The sequence below is a fragment of the Lolium perenne genome, chromosome 7 (assembly GCF_019359855.2).
Source record: "Lolium perenne isolate Kyuss_39 chromosome 7, Kyuss_2.0, whole genome shotgun sequence".
NCBI lineage: Eukaryota > Viridiplantae > Streptophyta > Magnoliopsida > Poales > Poaceae > Lolium > Lolium perenne.
In genome coordinates this window covers 119,597,129-119,619,345 of record NC_067250.2, presented here as the reverse complement: position 1 = coordinate 119,619,345, position 22,217 = coordinate 119,597,129, and the positions used below count along the sequence as shown (strand labels likewise).

At 47.7% G+C, this 22,217-nt stretch overlaps 2 protein-coding genes across 4 annotated transcripts; one reads left to right on the top strand and one right to left on the bottom strand.

Annotated features, from left to right (window-relative positions):
- The first annotated feature begins 4,388 nt into the window (after nucleotides 1-4,388).
- On the top strand, nucleotides 4,389-13,160 carry LOC127323846 (protein DETOXIFICATION 27). Its single transcript, XM_051351957.1, has 8 exons — nucleotides 4,389-4,839; nucleotides 10,926-11,467; nucleotides 11,571-11,657; nucleotides 11,757-11,813; nucleotides 11,893-12,131; nucleotides 12,238-12,356; nucleotides 12,436-12,522; nucleotides 12,683-13,160. The coding sequence occupies exons 1-8, from the start codon at nucleotides 4,579-4,581 to the stop codon at nucleotides 12,728-12,730; spliced, it is 1,440 nt and encodes a 479-aa protein (XP_051207917.1). The 5' UTR covers nucleotides 4,389-4,578; the 3' UTR covers nucleotides 12,731-13,160.
- On the bottom strand, nucleotides 9,962-16,331 carry LOC127323847 (2-oxoglutarate-dependent dioxygenase 19). 3 transcript variants are annotated; one of them, XM_071823403.1, is made up of 5 exons: nucleotides 15,820-16,331; nucleotides 15,481-15,719; nucleotides 14,895-15,222; nucleotides 11,004-14,786; nucleotides 9,962-10,579 (listed from the first exon to the last, which is right to left on the bottom strand). In XM_071823403.1, exons 1-4 carry the CDS (start codon nucleotides 16,006-16,008, stop codon nucleotides 14,502-14,504), a joined length of 1,041 nt encoding a protein of 346 aa, XP_071679504.1. In that variant the 5' UTR covers nucleotides 16,009-16,331; the 3' UTR covers nucleotides 9,962-10,579; nucleotides 11,004-14,501. The 3 variants fall into 3 exon arrangements, with proteins under 3 accessions (XP_071679504.1, XP_071679505.1, XP_071679506.1); XM_071823404.1 differs by having other exon boundaries at nucleotides 13,346-14,786; XM_071823405.1 differs by having other exon boundaries at nucleotides 13,509-14,786.
- Nucleotides 16,332-22,217: the final 5,886 nt, after the last annotated feature.

Below are 22,217 nucleotides of genomic sequence, written 5' to 3'. Positions count from 1 at the left end.
CCCTGCAACCCGAAGCATTGCTTGGAAATTGCGGCAGTCTTTCTGTAGGTGTCCTGACTGCCTCTTCCCATTGCTATCGAGATAAAAATGCATTTGGCACGGCCCGTTCATCATATCTTCGGGAGTTACAAAAGATCTTTGAAACCTTGACCCGCTATTTTGCCTGTTATTCCGAGGATCATCTCTATTGTCGCTTTGCTGCTCATTACTCCTTTGATAGTTGTTTCCTCCATTGTTTCCTCGAAACCCAGCCGATATTTTTCCAGGAGCATCGTAACTCGAGAATTGTCGAGGGAATCGGCACCTGTTTTGAAAATTTCGACTGCGGTCCTCCTCTGGTGACCTATGTCGTTTATTATGTACTGCGTCTTCGCCATCTGCCCATCTGTTTGCTATTTCCATTAATGCTGATACTGTCCTTGGGTTTGTTCTTCCCAAGTCCTCCACAAAATCTCCTCGTCGCACTCCTGCTACAAACGCATCTATCGCTCTCTCGTCAGATATATTTTCTGCCGAGTTTTTAATGATGTTCCACCTTTGGATGTACTTCCTCATTGATTCGTCATGCTTTTGTCGACATGACCTCAACTCCTCTAATGTCGCGGGCTTCTTGCAGGTTGATCGGAAATTCTTGATAAACACGTCCTCAAAACTCTCCCAGCTGTCGATGGAGCCTGGGGGAAGCTTCTTTATCCACGATCTGGCGGCTCCGCTCAGATGTATCTGGATGCTCTGCATGGCTATTGCTCTGGTCCCGCCTATCAATTTTACTATCTCGAGGTAATCAACTAGCCAATCCTCGGGGTCTTGCAGGCCATCAAATTTCTTGAAACTATCGGGTAGCTTGAATCCCGATGGGACTCGAGTTTTTCGGACCCGTCGTGTAAAACACGGAAGTCCACACATATCCTCTTCCGCAAGTTCTGGTGAATGCCGACGTTCCCTTCTTTCTTGTCGCGCTCTATCAACTCTAGCATGAGTTGTTGTGTCTCTGGCTCCACTCGCTCTCGGTGGATCTTGCACTACTGCGGTAGGTCTCGGACTATTTTGCCTTGCAGTTCCTTCGGGAGGTGTAGCTGCGAACGCTGCTCCCATGGCTCCACATCCTGCCATGGCCATGTTATACAACGCTTCTATTGGATCTCCGGGAGGTGGCCTGGATGCTAAGATGAAAGCTTGTGTCGCCATGTACCCTGCTTTCGGTGTTTTTGGGATAATATTCCCCCTCGTGTCGATTGACATAAAGGACATGTCGAGGTTTTGGATTAGAGTCTCTCTTTCAGCCTCGGGTATATTTTGCAGCCGAGATCTTGCTCTCCTCCGAGCTTCTCTGTGACTATCTCCCGAAGTTCCTGATTGTCGACTTAACTCCGCTCGTCGCCTGCTTGACGCGGAAGCTGCCTCCTTTCTTCTGTTCAAAGCAGCTGTCTGTTTTTCCAATTCTCTTCCAGCTCGGGCGAGCCTATATTGGTAAGCCTGCAATTCTTCGACCGTAGCGGTTGTCTCCATTGGTTCAGAACCATCCATAGCTCTTGCTGCTCTATCCCATGCTGCTTGTGGAAGTTGAATTCTAACACGTGGTGTAGGTCCGACATATTTAGTGCCCAAACCTCGCCTTAGGTCAGAGGGATCGACATATGGATTTCCCAAGTCGTCGAAAGCCTCTGATGTTTCCTCCTGATCGCGACTTGCTTCTCCGATGGCGTAGATCTGATGATATTTTGAGTTCTGAACTTTGCTTGGTTTGGTGACACCATCATAGAGATTGGTGAAGACCTTTCCAATAGAGATAGACTTGTCGACGAAGTCGAAGCTGTCGGTATCGCTTGAGTCATCGCTTATATAGGAGTCCGCGGGTGACTCAAAGGATATGTCGCTGAAGATCTTGGCGAGTTTCTTGCTTGCCTTGGTGTTGATGAAGCGTGGCGAGGAAATCTCCTCGTCGCCTGACTCGATAGATGATGCTGAGCTCGAGAAATCAGGATCATTCGCCGATAATCCCGACGAGATCAGAACTTCGAGACGATATGCTCCTTCCTTCTCGATGCGGAAGTGAAACTTTCCGAACGTCATCTCCATGGGCTCCTCCAGATACGCATATGCATCCAAACGGGAGGGCGGGTGAGGAACAAAATCAACGAGACCAGTTTCGATCTGTTTACCTCTGTCCATGATGTTGCTTGCTACCGACGAAGTCGACGATCTTGAACGTGCCATCGAGATCAGCTCCTTGTCGCCTCTAGACCCCACAGACGGCGCCAATTGACAAGGTATCGACTTGTCAATGCCTACAAGTAGTAGACTAGGGTTTCGTTGGATGTAGAGGGCAAGTAGATCTCGAAGGTTTCAGCCGAAAAGCACTCGATGATGTAAAAGCTAGGGTTTGTGAGACAATGAATCGATCCTCTCTCTGTCCCTCGACTCCCCCTTATATAGGAGGCGGAGCCGAGGGATTCGTGATACACAAGTTTACAGAGTCCGGGAGGGTTTCTAACCCATCCCGCAAGATTACAAACAATGACTCCTATTACAACTCTAGCTTTCCTTAATAGTATCTTGGGCTTCCGAATCTTCTTATCCTTCGGGTTGTGGGCCTTCAGTAAACCTTGGGTACCATCTTCGGCAGGCCCATTGGGGATGCCTATGTCACCTATTGTTACATTGCTCAAATGATTGGCACCCGCTGTTGTCCAAAGCCTAGCCTCGCCCTTCATGTAGCTAAGAAGCACCGTTGAACGGACGGATTTGTTGCAAAACACCCCCGCGCTCCTCTTGTTCCAAATGGTCTACCTAGTGAGCATGGTGAGAAACACCACCGCCTTGCGGTTCGGGACATTGTTACTTGAGAAGCTATCCCACAAATCAAGTATGGATAAATCTGTGGTCCAAACAACTGTATTGATGAAGCCACTCCTTTATCATCCCCCAAAGCATTTTGGAGAAGCGACATTGGAAAAAATATGTGTGTCTCCAGCTTTTGAGTTTGCTTGCAAAGGGGGCAAATGCCACAATTGTTCCAACCACGTTTTCCAAGAAGGTTCGCCATCCATAGCCACTTTTGAATGGCCAACCATGTGAAGAATTTGTCGTTTGGAAGCGCCCAAGATTTCCAAACAACCTTGTTGAAAATGGTACAAGTGGCCCCATTAGAATCGCGCCTTGTAAACCAAAGAAGGTGAGTATTCTCCATTATTAGTTGTTAAGTTCCATACAATAGAATCCTCGATATCCTCATCTAGCTACACATTACTAAGCTCAACCGAAAGATGCATGAAATCATGAAAGTTGTTCAAAGAGAAGTTGGCATCCAATTTGGCCTTTGCAATCCACGCACCTCCTTGTAAAGCTTGCTTAGCCTTCCACTTTTTCCTAGAGGAGGCCTCAAAAATTAGGAGAGCAATATCTTTGGGCTTCTGAATATTGAAGGAAGGAGAGTCCCAAAAAGGTTGTCGTAGCGTAGAAGATGTCCATATCCACTGAGTCACAAGGGTTGCCAAGGCCTACCCGAGGCTTACTGGGGACCCTCCATTCAAACCATGGCCATCGCAATAGGAGAGCACGAGCGAATTTCTCGAGGTGAAGGACCCCAAGACTGTTGAGAAGACTAGTCCTACAAACCGTCTCCCAATTTAACTTGCACTAGCCTCGAGTGATATCTTGTTGTGCCGGTCTAAAGGAATACACGCTCCACCTTAGTCATGTTTGTGAGGCGACTCGGTGGGACGTGTAGAGGTGTAAGGTGGAAGATAGTAGCTTGCAAGTGAGGATGGATTTGATAGGAATCCTGCGACCCGCTCCACTGATGTTCTTGCCATCCCATGTTTCCCCCTCCCATTTTGTCCTCGAGAGGTTGGACAAGTCTAAATCGATCGAGGTATCAAGGTAGGTGCGTACCAATGACTGGCTAATCGACGAAGTTAAGGCGCACATACTAGAAAAAAGAGGTCTAGCTAACAAGGGCCGGCTAGATCGGCTGGCTCTAATTATTTATGGGATGATGATGATGATAATGATGATGATGATGTATTCAATTACTACTTGCCAGCAATCACGCGGTCAAGCTTAATTATGTGTACGCAGCGTACTCATATGTCGTACCAATCAGACAAGACGGCCACAAAATCTTGCCGGGGAACACGCTACCGCGCGAACCTGGTGTGGAGTACGCACCTGGATGCACGACATGTCGACTCATCGGATCCCGGTCGATCGGCCGGCCTGGCCGGCTTATACACGTGAAACGCGCGGAGTCGTTGTAAAAACGGTGGCCTCTGCACGCTCCAGCCGCACGGGAGGCGATGGCTGGTTGGTTCACTTTTGGTTGGTGTGCGTGTGGATAGCAGCTACAATCGCGCGTCCTGGACCGTCACAAAGGTTCGTCCTCCATGCCCCGACAGGCTGCACGCGGCGTCTCCACATAAATGAGCTAGCGAGCTGGCCACAAGTCACACACACGCCAGAACCCGGCCAGCACCCACGCGAGAGGCGAGCGGTTGCGAGTTGGGCTTACCTTGCCAGACCTCCCTAGTCCCTCCCGCCTGGTACTGCCGTCGTAGCCATCACCATCAGCCGTCAGCCATGAGGGGGCACGGCGAGGAGGAGGCGGCGGCGCCGCTGCTGGAGGCGAAGGGGGCGAGCCGAGGGGCGACGGTGGCGTCGGAGTGGTGGGCGGAGTGCAAGCTGCTGTGGCGGATCGTGGGGCCGGCCATCTTCCAGCGGGTGGCGCTCTACGGGATCAACGTCGTCGCGCAGGCCTTCATCGGCCACATCGGCGACCTCGAGCTCGCCGCCTTCTCCATCGCCTCCACCGTCGTCGCCGGATTCAACTTCGGGTTCCTGGTAAGCACGCCTACACACGTACATGCCTCTTCGATCCCTCATCATCCATATATGTCCTTGGAGGAGCACATCCAGAGAGACAGATGAAAATCTCAGTTTTGAGTCAGCGGCCGGAATGTATTTTTTTTTTTAAAATTGTAACCAACTCACGAGTCACCAGTCACGGCTAACACAAATCACAAAGAAAATCGAACGTTTCTTCACATTTTCCTTGGTTGCACCCTTTTATGCACAGCTACAAAAACCTTTAGCTGTAACCCATATTTTCTTCTTGGCAATTAGCAAAACCGTTAGATTAGTTTACCACCAAATTAATCCGTGTATGTCACGCGCGCTCCCTTGTTTTGCAATTCGCAGTTTAGATTACGGTGATCGAGGCCGGTTATTGTGCTGCTCCAACCTCCAATTATAGTAACTTCTACTCCTTAGTACTCCTCCCTAAACTAATGCAATGTCAACGCTATCACGACGATAGCTTTTTTTTTTTTTTGCGAAACTATCACGACGCTAGCTATAGAGTATAGCCTCGTGTTCATTTCACCAGTATCGGACACGCGCACGTGCCATGTGGTTGTCGGTGACACGCAGGCTCGCCATCTACTCGATGGATCGATCCACACGTTCGTCGTTGGTACAGGCACTGCAACATGATCGACACGGTAGCTTCCAGCTTCCAGCTTTTAATTTCGTAGCAACTAAGCTAGCTGGGTCTGCTCCATGACCTAGCAGGACGGGGTTTCATTTCTTGTGTAAGGGCATTTTCGGCGACGGCGACGTATTTCGGTGTTTGCTAGCATCCGTTTCCGTCACGCGACGGACACGACACAGATCGTTTTTGTCCGCGCGTCCGTTTGTGTCTAGAGATCGCTCCAGCGGTCCGATGTATTTTCACGTTTGCATCATTAAATAAGTTTCCAAACAATAAAATAAAGGGGAAGAAACCTACTGGCGCAATTGACCGAACAGGTTGTGGACGGCGCGAAGGGCGGCGCAACCGGCAACGTTTGGCCCCAAAACAGCCGGCACGTACGCGCCAGAGCCAACCCCGAGTACGATCCTGCTCTTCCGCACGGCGATAACGGAGCCGACGACGAGTACTGCGGCGCTGCGGCGGGACGGCGGCGAGTGGGGTTGGGGTGGTGGCGTCGCACTAGGCCAGCAAAGAAGGGAGAAAAGAAGCAAATCGAAACGGTCGATTTCGCTGTCCCTGACTTGCGACTAGGTAAGAAATGGAGGACGCTCGGCGCGTCCGCGCAGCGTCCGTGGAGACGCAAACCTGGCGCATATTTGTGTCAGCTTTGCGTCTCCGCGGACGGCCCGGTCACTTTGTGTCACCCCGCTGGAGTAGGATACAGACACATTTCCGGTCACGGCGGATGAAAACGATCGTGTAGTATTCGTTTGCGTCGCACCGCTGGAGATGGCCTAAGAAAAAAAAGAAACAGCGGTGCACTTGGCGAACGATTGGACCCGTGCCTGCTGTTTCTCTGTCCCTCCGGCCGGCACACGCAGTCCCTGACAACAAGTACTCTGGCTGGATGACCCAACGTGCGTGCGTACCTCGCAGTGGCGTGTCTGCATTGCGCTCATGGTCGGCAATTATTTGGCCACTTGATCGTCATGGCTCACGACTTCAATGTCAAACGATTTAGCTGTACACAAATAACTATAAAACTAGTGCCATGCTTGTTGTGTGCGTGTGATTATGTTGGTGGATATTTTTGAGAGGAAGATAAAGTGTAAGTGCATCTCCAGCGGCGCGATGCATTTCGGACGCCCAAAAGTGATCGCGACCGTCCGTTTGCGTCGTCCCGCGGACATAATTTGTTCGCGCGTCCGTTTGTGTCTGGGTGTGCTCCCACCGGGGCGACCCATTTTTTGAATTGCAACATAGTTAAAAACATTCAAAGTACTACATAAAAATGTATAAAAACTATACAAATAGATCTATAGGCCTAGACTACTTGCTTCCTGACGGGCTGGCACCGTCGTTGCGTCGCTCTATCGTCTGCTTCTCCGCCGCCTCCCGCGCGGCCGCTATGGCTCGGTGCGCCGCCGCGTCCTGACTCAGTGCCTGCTCCAGCCTCGCGTTGGCGGCGGCGTCGTTGAACGTCTCGAAAGACTCGACGATGGCCCTCTGCTCCGCCGCCTTCTCCTCCGGCGTCGGCGCATCAGGGTCATCGGAGGACCAAGATATCTCCGAGTCGGAGTCCTCTGCTGCAGCGGCGGCCGCCAGCCTGCGCTGTTCCAGCTCGGCGTCCAACGCCGCGTGGCCCGCCAGCTCTTCCTGTGCTTCCTTCTCCGCTTCAGCCAGGGCCGCGGCGTCCCTGACCGGGTGGAGGAGGTCGGTGCTGTCTTCGGAGTCGAACTCGTCGTCGGAGCTCGAGGCCGGAGGAGGTGGAGTGGGAAGTGAAGGTGGAGGTGGAGGCGCGGCAGCCTGGCCGCGTCCGGCGCTGCTCATGGCGGATCTGCTAGGGCTGAGCGGAAGCGGCGGCTAGGGTTTAGTGGGGAGGAGATGAGATGCTCGCGCCGGGGCATCACCATTACTACGCGCGGCACGCGAGGCTTCGCCATTAACGCGGCTGCAGACTGCCGAAGCGACGCCTCGGTGCCAGTACTGGCGGAGAAGACGCATCGACGCTGCGCACGCTCGTGGAAGCTGAGGCACGTCATTAACGCGGTCCTGCAAAGGATGCAGCACGCCGCCTGGAAGTAATGCCGCGGAAGATGAAACAGTTGTGCCGCTGCCAGGCGGGCCCGTGCGAGGTCCGCCGAGACGCAAACCTGACGCATATTTGGGCCAGGTTTGCGTCTCCGCGGACGGCCCGGTCACTTTGCGTCGCGCCGCTGAAGGTGGTGCACGACGCATTTTTGGTCACGGCGGACACAAACGGTCGCTCAGCGTCCACTTGCGTCGCGCCGCTGGAGATGCCCTAAAGCAACATATATACAGTATTTAAAACATAAAAGCAAATGTATGTAATCTTATGCTTGGCAATTCAATAGAACGACTGAATTTGTTTTCAACTTCCTCGGTGTTTTGAGCATGAGCTTGAAATTTTGCATTATTCTAGAACATCACTCTCCTACCGTATGGTCAATTTTGTACTTTTTAAAGAACTTCTAAACAAGTTTCTTTTTATAGTGTTGTCGCCATAATATACAACATAATATGGTCTACACCTCGTAATTTCCCCTTCCTCGATGGTACAACTTAAGGCCTCGCTTGGAATGTCGTTTTGTTACCAAAACCACTGGATTAATTACACTGAGCTGCCCTACTTAGCATCTTCATAAAATAAAAACGATCGGTTAAAAAAACAACAATCCAAGCAGGGCCTAAGAGCATCTCCACCGGTCCTCCTCATAGCCCTCCCAATAGCATTTTGGGGGTCCTAGAGAGAGAAAGTGTCCACACCGGGGGTTCCAAAAAGCGCCGGCCACTTTGAGACCCCAATAAAAGCACCGGCACGTCCGTAGCAATCCCTTCGCGGAGGGAGCCGATTGAGAGCGCCGGCGTCCAATTTCTGCTGAAAAATTGCATGTGCCCCACTTGCATGTGACACATCCCTTTAAAGATTCTCCTATCTACTATTTTTTATGTCACCACTTACATGTGCATGCATAATGTCAGCACTTTTATTAAATTAATTGGTGTGAGACGTGGTCCCCAAAGACTAATTGCATACAGCCGGCGCTCTCCATAGCGTTGCCGGTATGCATACCGACGTTTTTTTAGGAGTACCGGTGGAGATGCTCTAAGGAGCTGCGGTACGCTTCATGAACATGACACACGACAAAACGTGTCCGATTTTTGTACGAAGTTGTACAAGAGCCGTAGATTGCACCCCTAGGAAGCATCCTGGTTGCACATCGGCTTGTCGGACAAAAGTCGGACTAATTCAGTCGTACGTGTAGTGATTCCGAACATGAAATTTGAGGAAAAGCAGTACTAGTGTAGTCCGTGTATGCCTGATTGGATTTCTTGTGGACTGTAGCTGTCTTCGTTTTAGTCAAGGATTGTAGCTGTCTGAATACGGTGGCCCAAAGGGATGTCGGCTTCTGTTTCCGTAGAAAAATACGTGACTACGGTTCAGGAGAACGATATAGCATGGATGATGGAGATAGTGCAACGGATGCTGCCAAATAAACCAATTAGAAATCAAATTCAGGTTTTTGTCCCTTCGCCGCCGAGCGCTGACGCCGTCTTGCAGCCCCCGACACCAACCGTGGCCCAGCGATAGATGTGCGTCCATAACCGCGCAGGGCCAGCTACATTATGGTCACTGTCATAATTCGGCCACTTCGTCATGGCTTACGTACGGCATCACACATATCTACCCTACAATACAACATTTTTATCCACTCGTACAGCCGTGCACATTTCGCCATCAAATGCCACAGCTCAAACCTTCTGATGTACTACTCATCTTAGTACTCCAGTTCCCACACGAGTACAGAGACCAAAGGCCTGTTTGGTTTGTTGCCCCAACTCATCCTACCAAAAAAATTGGTCATGCCAAATAACCTCCCACATTTTTGGTTCACTATAATTGGCAGCTAATGGACTACTTGTTGTTTCCTTCACTAGTTCGCCAAAATTTTGGCAGCCCATGAGCGGCAGAATCCCACGCCAAAAAATTGGCTAACCAATTTTGGTAGGGCTGCTGTAGTCACAATCCAGACGCACCACAAAACTTCCATCCGTATTGAGCGGAATATTGGAATAATAACCGTTCTTCAGTTGTGTTGTGTACTGTAAATAGGCTTGTCAGTTGTGATAGCAGTGCATTAGTAGCAATTGTGTCAGTTGTCAGCTAATGCATCAAACATACTCCATTGTCTTTTTGCACGGCAGCATCGTGCATATGCTTCATTGTCTTTCCTATTTCCAAATAGTAACTATTGCTTGATGCTTCAGTAATGACAGATGCAGAAATGACAATTGGCATGAACATATTTTGCAGTGTAAGACTGTTTATCCTTTTATTGGTGATGCTTCAATAATGACCGATACAGAAATGGTAGATTCTCTCTTTTGCGGCTATCTTGTTAGAAATAAACCACTGGTTTCATATGTAGCACATGCACACTTTAATATATGGGGTTAATTGGATCTATGTTAAGGAATTTCTGCACGATTAAATCAATTTCTGCAGCAAATATGTACACCTTGGAAGTTGGATGCCATATATGTGTGGCATGTACATCTAAGTAGATGAAGATAAGTTAGCCTTTCTCTAATTTCTAATTAAATAAATTGAGCTGAAAAAATGTGATGCCTCGTTAGCAGCGGTGGTGCTAAGAGCGATGCCGAAACACCTAACTGGGTCTAGAACTTGTAGAGTCAAAATTGGTGTACTCGTAACTTGCATCATGGTACTACCCAAGTTTATGTCATGTCACTTGACAACATAAGCAAAATGTTTGCTCCTATGGGACAACAACCTGCTGCCACCGTCAACACAGGTTCAGATTCGAAGTATAGCAACCCAGACCACAGACTGGAGAACTGGTACCAGCCCAGCCCCCCCAGATCACTTCATGACGGCAAAACTAACTCCAGGCGAACATCTTCCGAAAGATTGCACCCAGAAAGCAACACAAGCTTCAAGCACCAGAAATAACAGCACCAGAGTAGTTCGCAGTCAGTCGCACCATTGCTCAGCCTCTGAGCACGCATCAGGTTGGACGCCGTCTCCCCTAGATGCAAGCTCCTTCCCTTGCTCCTTATGCAGCACTGCCCAGTACATTAGCAAACGATGAAGAAAAAAAAAACTCATACTCATACTCATCTCCAAATGGCAGAGATGACAATCATATAGAACTCATCTCCAAATGGCAGGAAAGCATGAAACCATTGCCAAAGCCTACCACAGGTCGTTTAGACAGCGATTTGTGCCCAGAATCTTACCAATAGCCCCCACACATCTGGCCGACACTGAAAGAACGAATGATTAGCATGACCCAGTACAGCTATCACGCTAAAATGCTACTCCTACTTCAAGAAACAGTTGCGCAACGTGTTTGTGACCACGGTAAATGATCAATGCTGATGTGGATTTTCTTTCGTGTGATACTGACAGCTGGGCATGGCGAGCGCGCTGGAGACGCTGTGCGGACAAGCATTCGGCGCCAAGAAGTACCACATGCTGGGAATATACCTGCAGCGGTCGTGGGCCGTGCTCCTTATCTTCGCCCTGGCGCTGACACCGACGTACGTGTTCATGGAGGACCTCCTGCTGCTGCTCGGGCAGACCCCGGAGCTCTCCCACCTTGCCGGCAAGATGAGCCTCTGGCTGCTGCCGCAGCACTTCGGCATGGCGATGCTGCTCCCGCTCACACGGTTCCTGCAGAGCCAGCTCAAGAACTGGGTGACCGCAGTCAGCGCGGGGGTAGCACTTGCCATCCACATCGTTGTCACCTACCTGCTCGTGCACCACTTCCAGCTCGGCTATGTCGGGGCCATCGCTTCGGCCAACATGGGGTGGTGGCTCGTCGTGCTGGGCCAGTTTTTCTACGTCATCTGTGGCGGGTGCCCACTGTCGTGGAAGGGGTTTTCCATGGAAGCCTTCGCCGACTTCTGGGACTTCATCAAGCTCTCCACTGCCTCTGGCGTGATGCTTTGGTGCGTCCATTAATTCATTACCTGATCTTAGAACAGTGCACTGATTAGAGTAGTACGAAAGAAAAGTTTCCTGAATCATTGACATCTATATGTTCATCCGCAGCTTGGAGAACTGGTACTACAGGGTGCTGGTGTTGCTTACAGGGTACCTGCCAAATGCTGAAATCGCCGTGGATGCGCTCTCCATATGGTAACTAGCAGCTTCACATAAAAGAAACTTCCCTTACAATTCCAAATCTGTCCTCATCTCTAAAAGAGTACAATGGATTGATTATTGGCCCAAATGTAGCTTGACGATCAATGGATGGGAGATGATGATTCCTCTAGGATTCTTGGCAGCAACTGGGTACGCACACTGAACTCAAGCACAGTGTCATTTGGTGGATAGACTTAACTAATAAGTAGCAATTTTCTGAAAATAACAGTGTGCGGGTGGCAAACGAGCTTGGCGCGGGTAGCGGCAAGGGTGCGCGCTTCTCAATCATCGTTTCCATCACCACCTCCGTGGTTATCGGCCTTGTCTTCTGGTGCCTCATCCTCGTCTACAACGACCAGATCGCGCTCCTCTTTTCGTCGGGCAAGGCCGTGCTCGACGCAGTCCACAACCTCTCCTGGCTGCTCGCCTTCACTATCCTCCTCAACAGCGTGCAACCCGTCCTTTCAGGTGAGCTGGACCTCACTTGACCGGACCTGTGGTTTTCTACCTTGTTCATAGCTCTACATGACACCGGAGATGCTAAGCGCTGCAATGCGGCTGTTGTTGGTTGCAGGGGTAGCTATTGGGTCAGGATGGCAAGCGCTGGTCGCCTACGTGAACATCGGATCCTACTACTTGGTTGGAGTTCCCATCGGTATCATACTGGGTTGGCCCCTGGGTTTCGGAGTCCGGGTAAGAATCATCAAAAGCAGAAGAGTAACGAATGGGAGTTTGGGTTGATCCTGATCTTCTGATTATGCCTAAATTACAGGGGATTTGGTCTGGGTTGATTGGTGGAACTGCTGTCCAGACGCTGGTATTAGCCTATCTGACCATGAGATGTGACTGGGATGAAGAGGTGCACAACTCTTCTTTCTTCCTCGCTAAAAGTTATTCTTGTCATAACATGAACTGGAAAATTTCCGCTTATGTGTAGTAGTTATCAGGTTTTTCAATTTTTGTAGTAAAAGTCATTTTTGTTACTTGAGGATCTGAGATCATTGCTTATGTGGTTGCAGGCAAACACAGCCAGTACACGAATGAGGAAATGGGCCAGCACAAAATGAAGCTACTCAACATTATTTTTGAGGACACAAACGTGGTGGACATTGAGCCCAGCAGATGGCACATCACTTCATAATAATAAACAGAAAACGAAGAATCAGCACTTATGGTAGAAAATTGATCAGAACAGATGATGTGCATTGCAACCGAAGAGTTTGGGAGAAATTGTGGGCAGCTGTTCCACTGGGGAGCAGGCAGGCAGTTTCTGAACCTACCTGCTTGTCAGTAAAACTTGAGTGCTGTCAGAAGAGCTCAAATTATTGTTTTGGAGGAACAGTGTATGTTGTCCTGCTCGTTTGTAACCTTGAAACGTGCATTTTGCAAGAAGGTTGCCGCACGTACGTACCAAAGTTCCATGTTGGTAGGGAATTGCAGGAAAGTATACTGTATATATATATTATGTGGCTAACTAAAAGCTTGAGGAAATGCCAATCATGATCCGTCGCCCATGTGGGCACTAAATTAAGTTAAATGTGAATAGGTTGGGTAATATTTTTTTCAAGTCATATTCAGATTGCATTTATGTTTCTTTTTCCAAAACAACACCATGAATTTCTATGAGAAACTAAGACCAAACCTAACAGACAAAAGGAATTTGGTTAAGTTATTTTGTGTACCTGCAATATAGAAGAACTCAAAACATCCCAGGTGAATAATATATTGAGGGCTTTTGGGTTGTTTGGTTCCACAGGCACCCAATAGACAACCGAACAGTTTTGCCTATTAGGTTCCTTCTTTTGATTTCAATACAAAAGTTGAGAAAGCCAAATGCCAACACACCTTAGATTTATTGTTATGCACAGCAGACTTATTTGCCAGTGTTGCAAAGCTGACCACTTTTTGCAAAGCATCTGAAATCAGCAACCCATGTGCCAGAATCTTAGTTTCCTGGTTCGTTGTTTACTTTCTTTCTCTCCTTGTTTTGGTTTCTTTATGTTTTTGTTGGGCTGCATATCTAGTCTACCCCAACTTGCATGGGGAAAAGGCTTTGATGTTGTTCTTGTATCCGCAGTACAAGAGATATGATCTTCCCCTCAGTTACCAGCTTGTTTCCAGTCCCCCACTGCGTCCAGCTTAACAAACAAAATTTCTATGTTTAGCACTTATTCTTTCTCACTAACCCAACATGGAGTTAGATTTGCAAACTGGTCTTCATTTCCAGGAAATGCCTATTTCAAGATGACTCACACAAAGGCAGTCGATGACCAACCAAGCATGATGGTCTGTATTTTACAAAACCCAACCCCACGGACAGCTTTTGCAAACTGGTCCTCGTTCAGATAATCAACTCCATATATGGTATTTGATCTCCAACCATACCTTGATTTGCAAAGGACTCACAAACTCTACATATGCCAACGAATATAAACAGCAGAGCTCAGCTGTACCAGTGAATATTACCCCTAAATTTCAGTGGAATATTGTCTATTCTTCTTTCCAAATGCGAAGCGTACTTTATACTATTCATCTCCCAGAACCACCGAAGACAAGGGTTCACCAAATGTGACCAAGCAAGCATACACTCCCTATCAATTCGGGTCACAATTTAGCAACACATAGGCTCTTGCACCTGCTTTGTTATTGTCCATGCCCATCCAGTAGTGAGAATGTATCATCAATCTATCTTATGTCTGTACTGCAGAGTTAGTACCCCTTCAAAGATGGAGCTTGCTGATTTTGCATGCCATGGTGTGTACTGATTCCTTGCTTGCTAGGACATAAATGTTCAGCATATCCGTTTGTATGACTGTAACCTCCTGAAGCAGCCTCTGTTCAATTGTTTGGTGTCCCTTCACATGTCAATATGTTATGCTGCACGCGAACAATATTTAGCGCTGCTTTCTTATTGATCCTGCTGCTCTGCTGGTGCTCCATGTAGTCCCTGTACTTGATTCCGCGGAACTCCATGCCCTGGGGGGCAGACCGTGCCAGCTCTGGGACTGGCTCGACGATGGCATCTAGGCATGGTCCGATCATGCTAACAAAAGACATCCTGGTCTGCTCACCACGGACCAGTGCACGGTGGACAACGGCCTTGTACCTTCCATTGCTCACAATCTGCACCCAGATGTATAGGAAATGCCCATGTACCATGTAGTGTTAGTACAAGTAACAGGAGTTTGTGAATAGAAATATATTTAACAACACTGGAAATTACTCAGATACCTCCAACTGATCGCCGGTGATAATAAAGAGTGAGCCCGGAAGAGGCTTTGCGAGGAGCCACTGCCCATTGTGGTTGACCTCGAGGCCATTGACCCCATTTTGGAAGAGCAGAGTGAGAAGGCCATGGTCAGAGTGAGCCGAAATTCCCATAACCCGATCTGATCCAGCATATGGTGGGTAATTGTTCCCAACAAGGATCTGGAAGCAGGACTCAAGGTTTAGGGCTTCAGAAACCCGACCACCGTCAAGTTCCAGGCTCTTAGAGATTGCCTGCGCAAGCTCCAGCAATAGCTCCCTCGTGCGAATCGAGTACTCCATAGTGATCTCCCTAACGATTAAAGTGTATCAAATAATGTTTTCACACAGGTCATCAAAACAACAGTTTGAAATAAGACACGGCGTTAGTTAGAGTGGTTTGTGCCACCTGAGGAAGTGCCGGTGCTAAGAACAGTTTGTAATGTCAACTGACATCAGAAACTGTGCAAAATACTCTTACTTTTTGTGCATTCATCACAAAATTCATACAATTATCAAGAGTTTAGATGGATTGACATCAGAGGGTTGAAAGTTTAGCACTAGCACTGACCTCAAGTTTGCAGGCTTTGTGGGACAGTGGAACTCAGGGTGAGCAACCATCTTCAGATAGTCCCTCCGGCATACGGCATCGTCAACATCAGAGTAGAACAAGCCTGTTCCAATACGTATAGGATCCTTTGGGCCAGCAGCAATGTACTCTGCCTTCTCCTCCCTCGGCAAGCTATACAGTTCCTTGCACGCCTCCATCACTGCTTCCTGGAGAGCCTCGGGCACCCCATGGTTAATCACCTTCATGCCAGATCAGACAAAACGCTATTAGTCGCACCACTGAAAAATTGCTGTAGCACTGAGACAAGATTTCTAGTGTTCTTCAGTGGCAGTGTCGAACCATGAAGAAGCCCCAGTCTTCGCAGGCCCGGCCGAGGTCCCGGATCGCCCGCGACTGTTCCTGGGCGTCGCCGTTCAGGAGGATGTCCAGGTCGATGACGGGGATGCCGTCCCGACTGGATGCACCGGCACACTCACCGCTATCTTCAATTGGATGGTTGGGGAAATGGCCGTGAGACGGCGACGCCATGGCTGTGGAGTGATGGAAAGGGGAGAGTTTCAGAGCGAGGCAGCGAGCAGAGTAGGCTTCAGAAGACCTGCCGCAAGATTCAGGTCGCAGGGTAGGGACAACTGAGAGGGGGTCGAGTAGGGTTTGCTGCACGAGCGAGGAACAATCGACGGTGGCGGCCGCCGGTGAGGAAGGCAACGGGATCGCTAAGATGGTCTGCGACGGTCAAGAACCGAGTTTGGGAGAGGAATCGAGGAGACGGAAGCGGGTGAGCGCGGCTTGGCCAGAGAGGCGGCGGAGCACCAGCACCGGTTTCCTCCGAATAGGGCTCCTCCGCTCACGGAAACCGCAAACGGAGACAGAGTTAAGGGTAGTCTTTTATTTTTTTAAATTCGAAAATTATATTTAAAAGTTCTCAACAATATGAAAAAGAATCTATATTTTTTATGTTCTAAGCTACACAAAAATGATAAATATGTAGATTTAAGTATGTGAATAGGGGATTTGCTAGTTAAGAACTAAGTTTATGCTTAAGTCCTACACCGTTTGAATGCATCGTGATTCGTGCGTATGAGTTGTAAATTGGGTTGCAACTGAGTTTTTTCAATTGCAAGTGGGTTTACATTTTTTTAGTAGCAAGCAGAGTTGTAACTAAGAAAAAAATACTCTAAAACATTAGATTTGCTTCGTGATTGTACTCATGAGTTGCAACATAAGTTACAAATGAGATTTAATAACATCTGACTAAGAACAAAATCCAAGAAATAGTCACACTTTATTTCAAAACTATAAAACTTTTCACATTTTATTATTTTTGTGTAGCCTTGAATTAAAGATTTTCACTTCAAAGTTGTTGCACCTTTGTAGGATACATCATTGGCTACATTGATCTTTTTTAAAACTTTTAAATATGACTATTCATTTTTTCTTAAAAAAAGTGCTACATATAGCTCGGCCTCCATTTGTCTAGTCATTTTTCGTTCAATGTTATAAATAGGAAAATTTATTTTTTTCAGGGTTCTGCTCCTCATTTTTTTCCCATGTGTGTGTGCTAACATTCATCACTTCTGCCCACTTTGCAAAAGCAAAGTGCAAAAATAAATAGGGATTTCTATTTTCGTGCCCTCGGTTTCTTAGTTGTGCTTAGTTTTCCCCAGTTACTTAGTTTTTCTTCTGTTTTCCCCAAGTCCTTGTTTGAAACCCGCAGAAGCAGCTCAGACGGCAGGATTTTCGTTTAGTTGACCGTTCCGTACTGACGTGTGGGCCCGCGTCGCGTGGAGCTGGTAGAAAGGAACCGCGTGGGACATGACGAGATAGCGTTTGGTTGCACGTGAGCAGGAGCTGGGTTTTGTCTCTTCGGCCCAAATTGGCATTTTCCCTTTTAAGAGTACCTTTTCCGCCTCCTCTCTGTCTTTTTTCACCTAATTAGTATCAATTATTTGTGTCTTTTGGCCCTCGTTGTTTGCCCAATATGGCAGCAAATCTAGTACTCCATCTGGTTCATATGTATGTAGTTAAATCTAGAAGCAAATCTACATGGAATGTACGACAAATTCACACAGTCATATAGTAGAATAGGGATAGATAATAGGGATCCCTCCCTAGATAATAAGCTGCATACAGCAGCCAAACATAGTAACAGGTTCGAGGTTCTTCACAACACCATCATACTAACAACATAACAACAAGGGATCCCTAGCTAACAACAAAGGGATCCCAACAACAAAGTGGAGGAGGCAGCAGCAGCACACGTCCAGGACTCCGCCTACCCCATCTGGCTCTGCTTCCACTTGTTGCTCCGCTTGGGCACCTTGGGCTTGAGCGGAGGCATGCGCCCGCCGGAGATCTCCACCCGCTGGAAGCTGCGGAGGTGCATGCCGAGCGCCTTGTGCTTGGCACGGAAGGAGTGGGAGTTCACCGACGCGCCGACCTTGGGGAAGGTGTTGCCGATGTTCTCGGCATGCATCAGGAGGCAGTTGAAGTCAGTGCCGCCGAGCCTCCTAGTGCAGAAGGGGCACCTGTAGACACCCTTGGCGAAGTAGGAGACGTACTGGCCGACCTGCAGCCTCCGCAGCACCTGGCGAGTCTTGATGTCATGGTGCTCGTCGTCGCTGCCGACGTCGCTGCCAGATAGCTAATCCATATCAAACGGGAACTATTAATGAATGAGTTGCAACGATGACTAACGTGCATGATAACAAAGTTAGAAAAAACAGAGGCAGACTCAGTTAGAGTGGACACGATTATATGTCTACAGGGATGTAGTCAGCGAACCAAAGCTCATGCACAACAGATTTGTACACAGAAATGGTTCGCTGAACCCTCCCTGTAAAAATCCGTGCCCACCGATTCATCATAGGCAAAGAAACAGATTCCATATCTGAACTTGAACACATTCCAGATTATTTGCAAAATCAAACGGTTGATATCTTTTGATTCATGCATAAAATAACTGATTGAGATCCCATGATTACTTGCATAAATTAACTGATTGAGATCCCATTATTACTTGCATAAATTAACCGAACGGCCGAACCCCAAATCTTAAACGAAATCAAGAAGGGATCAAAACAAAATGGAATAAAATCGGCGCAAATATTAGCCCAATACTCATCCATCTACAGATCCATCTACACCAGCAAAAATAGGGTTTAAAAAGGAATGGGGAACAAAAAAGGAAGCAAACCGTAGTTTCCTCGCTCCATGCGTCCTCCATGGAGGTGTCGTAGGGGTTCGGGGGCGGGACGTACGGCACATACTCGTAGGGGTCATATCCCGGCGGGATCTAACCGCGACCGGCGCCAGCAGCCTCCGATGCACCGGCGGAGGAGGCGGCTGATGACCCACAAGTATAGGGGATCGCAACAGTCTTCGAGGGAAGTAAAACCCAAATTTATTGATTCGACACAAGGGGAGGTAAAGAATACTTATAAGCCTTAACAACTGAGTTATCAATTCAGCTGCACCTGGAAAAGCACTAGTAACAGGGGTGATGTGAAAGCGTGATAATATGAGAGCAATAGTAACAAGAATACACAGCAGAATAACAGAATACGCAGGTAATGGCACCAGAAAATAGTTGATACTACTTCCAATGACATGTAGAACGAGTATATGATGATGAGAGATGGACCGGGGTTCCCAGCTATTTTCACTAGTGGTAACTCTCCAATAACAAGTGTTGGGTGAACAAATTATAGTTGGGCAATTGATAGGATTGAAAGCATTAAGACAGAACATCAAGATTATTAATTATGTAGGCATGTTTTCCATATATAGTTATACGTGCTCGCAATGAGAAACTTGCATAACATCTTTTGTCCTACCAGCCTGTGGCAGCCGGGCCTCAAGGGAATCTACTGGCAATTAAGGTACTCCTTTTAATAGAGCACCGGAGCAAAGCATTAACACTTGGTGAAAACATGTGATCCTCATATCATAGCCTTCCCCTCCGGTTGTCCCAATTTCTGTCACTTTGGGGTCTCGGGTTCCGGACAGCAATATGTGCAAACAACTTGTAGATACAATCTCAGCAATAATTATAGATCTTAAATCTAAGATCATGCCACTCGGGCCCTAGTGACAAGCATTAAACACAACAAGATTGCAGCAACAATAACTTCACAAACTTTATAGATAGACTGATCATAATGTAACAATTCATCGGATCCCAACAAACACAACACCGATTACATCAGATGAATCTCAATCATGTAAGGCAGCTCATGAGATCATTGTATTGAAGTACATGGGAGAGAGAGTACCAACTAGCTACAGCTAGAACCCGTAGTCCATGGGGGAACTACTCACGGAGCATGATGGAGGCGGTGGTGTTGATGGAGATGGCTTCCGGGGGCACTTCCCCGTCCCGGCAGGGTGCCGGAACAGAGACTTCTGTCCCCCGAATTCGAGTTTCGCGATGGCGGCGGCGCCCCTGGAGTCTTTCTGGATTTTCGTCAATTCGTATCGCGTTTTTAGGTCGAAAGGGGTCTTATAGGCGAAGATGCGGCGCAGGAGGGTGCCTGGGCCCCCCTCACCATAGGCTGGCGTGGCCAGGCCTGGGGCCGCGCCGCCTTATGGTGTGGTGGCCCTCTGGCCCGCCTCCGACTCTCCTTCGGTGTTTTGGGGTCTCCCGGGAAAAATAAGATACTGGGTCTTTGTTTCGTCGAATTCCGAGAATATTGCCCGAACAGCCTTTCTGGAACCAAAAACAGCAGAAAACAGGAACTGGCACTTCGGCATCTTGTTAATAGGTTAGTTCCGGAAAACGCATAAAAACATTCTAAAGTGAGAGCAAAACATGTAGGTATTGTCATAAAACAAGCATGGAACATCAGAAATTATAGATACGTTGGAGACGTATCAGCATCCCCAAGCTTAGTTCCTACTCGCCCTCGAGTAGGTAAACGATAAAAAGAATAATTTCTGTAGTGACATGCCACTTACATAATCTTGATCATACTATTGTAAAGCATATGAGATGAATGAAGTGACTCAAGGCAATGATCTATAGTTGCTAACAAATAGATAACATATAGCAAAACTTTTCATGAATAATACTTTCAAGCCAAATATAAAAAGTCTTGCATAAGAGTTAACTCATAAAGCAATAAATTCAAAGTAAAGGCATCGAAGCAACACAAAGGAAGATTTAAGTTTCAGCGGTTGCTTTCAACTTTCAACATTCATATCTCATGGATAATTGTCAACACAAAGTAATATGATGAGTGCAAATAAGCAAGTATGTAAGAATCAATGCATAGTTGACACAAGTGTTTGCTTCTAAGATGGAAGGAAGTAGGTAAACTGACTCAACATAAAGTAAAAGAAAGGCCCTTTGCAGAGGGAAGCAGGGATTAAATCATGTGCTAGAGCTTTTTAAGTTTTGAAATCATATAGAGAGCATGAAAGTAAAATTTTGGGAGGTGTTTGTTGTTGTCAACGAATGGTAGTAGGCACTCTAACCCCCTTGCCAAGCAGACTTTCAAAGAGCGGCTCCCATGAAGGACGTCATCTCTACCACTGATACGTCTCAAACGTATCTATAATTTCTTATGTTCCATGCTACTTTTATGATGATACTCACATGTTTTATACACATTATATGTCATTATTATGCATTTTCCGGCACTAACCTATTAACGAGATGCCGAAGAGCCAGTTGCTGTTTTCTGCTGTTTTTGGTTTCAGAAATCCTAGTAAAGAAATATTCTCGGAATTGGACGAAATCAACGCCCAGGGTCCTATTTTGCCACGAAGCTTCCAGAAGACCGAGGGAGAGTCAAAGTGGGGCCACGAGGTGGCGACACACCAGGGCGGTGTGGCCCAGGCCCTGGCCGCGCCGGCCTGTGGTGTGGGCCCCTCGTGACGCCCCTTTACCTGCCCTTCCGCCTACAAATAGCCTTCGTCGCGAAACCCCCAGTACCGAGAGCCACGATACGGAAAACCTTACTGAGACGCCGCCGCCGCCAATCCCATCTCGGGGGATTCAGGAGATCGCCTTCGGCACCCTGCCGGAGAGGGGATTCATCTCCCGGAGGACTCTACACCGCCATGGTCGCCTACGGATTGATGAGTGAGTAGTTCACCCCTACTATGGGTCCATAGCAGTAGCTAGATGGTCGTCTTCTCCCCATTGTGCTATCATTGTCTGATCTTGTGAGCTGCCTATCATGATCAAGATCATCTATCTGTAAAGCTACATGTGCGTTTGTTGGGATCCGATGAATGGAGAATACTATGTTATGTTGATTATCAATCTATTACCTATGTGTTGTTTATGATCTTGCATGCTCTCCGTTGTTAGTAGAGGCTCTGGCCAAGTTTTTGCTAGTAACTCCAAGAGGGAGTATTTATGCTCGATAGTGGGTTCATGCCTCCATTAAATCTGGGATAGTGACAGAAAGTTCTAAGGTTGTGGATGTGCTGTTGCCACTAGGGATAAAACATTGATGCTATGTTCGAGGATATAGTTATTGATTATATTACGCACCATACTTAATGCAATTGTTTGTTGCTTGCAACTTAATACCGGAAGGGGTTCGGATGATAACCTGAAAGTGGACTTTTTAGGCATAGATGCATGTTGGATAGCGGTCTATGTACTTTGTCGTAATGCCCAATTGAATCTCACAATATTCATCATGTCATGTATGTGCATTGTCATGCCCTCTCTATTTGTCAATTGCCCAACTGTAATTTGTTCACCCAACATGCTATTTATCTTATGG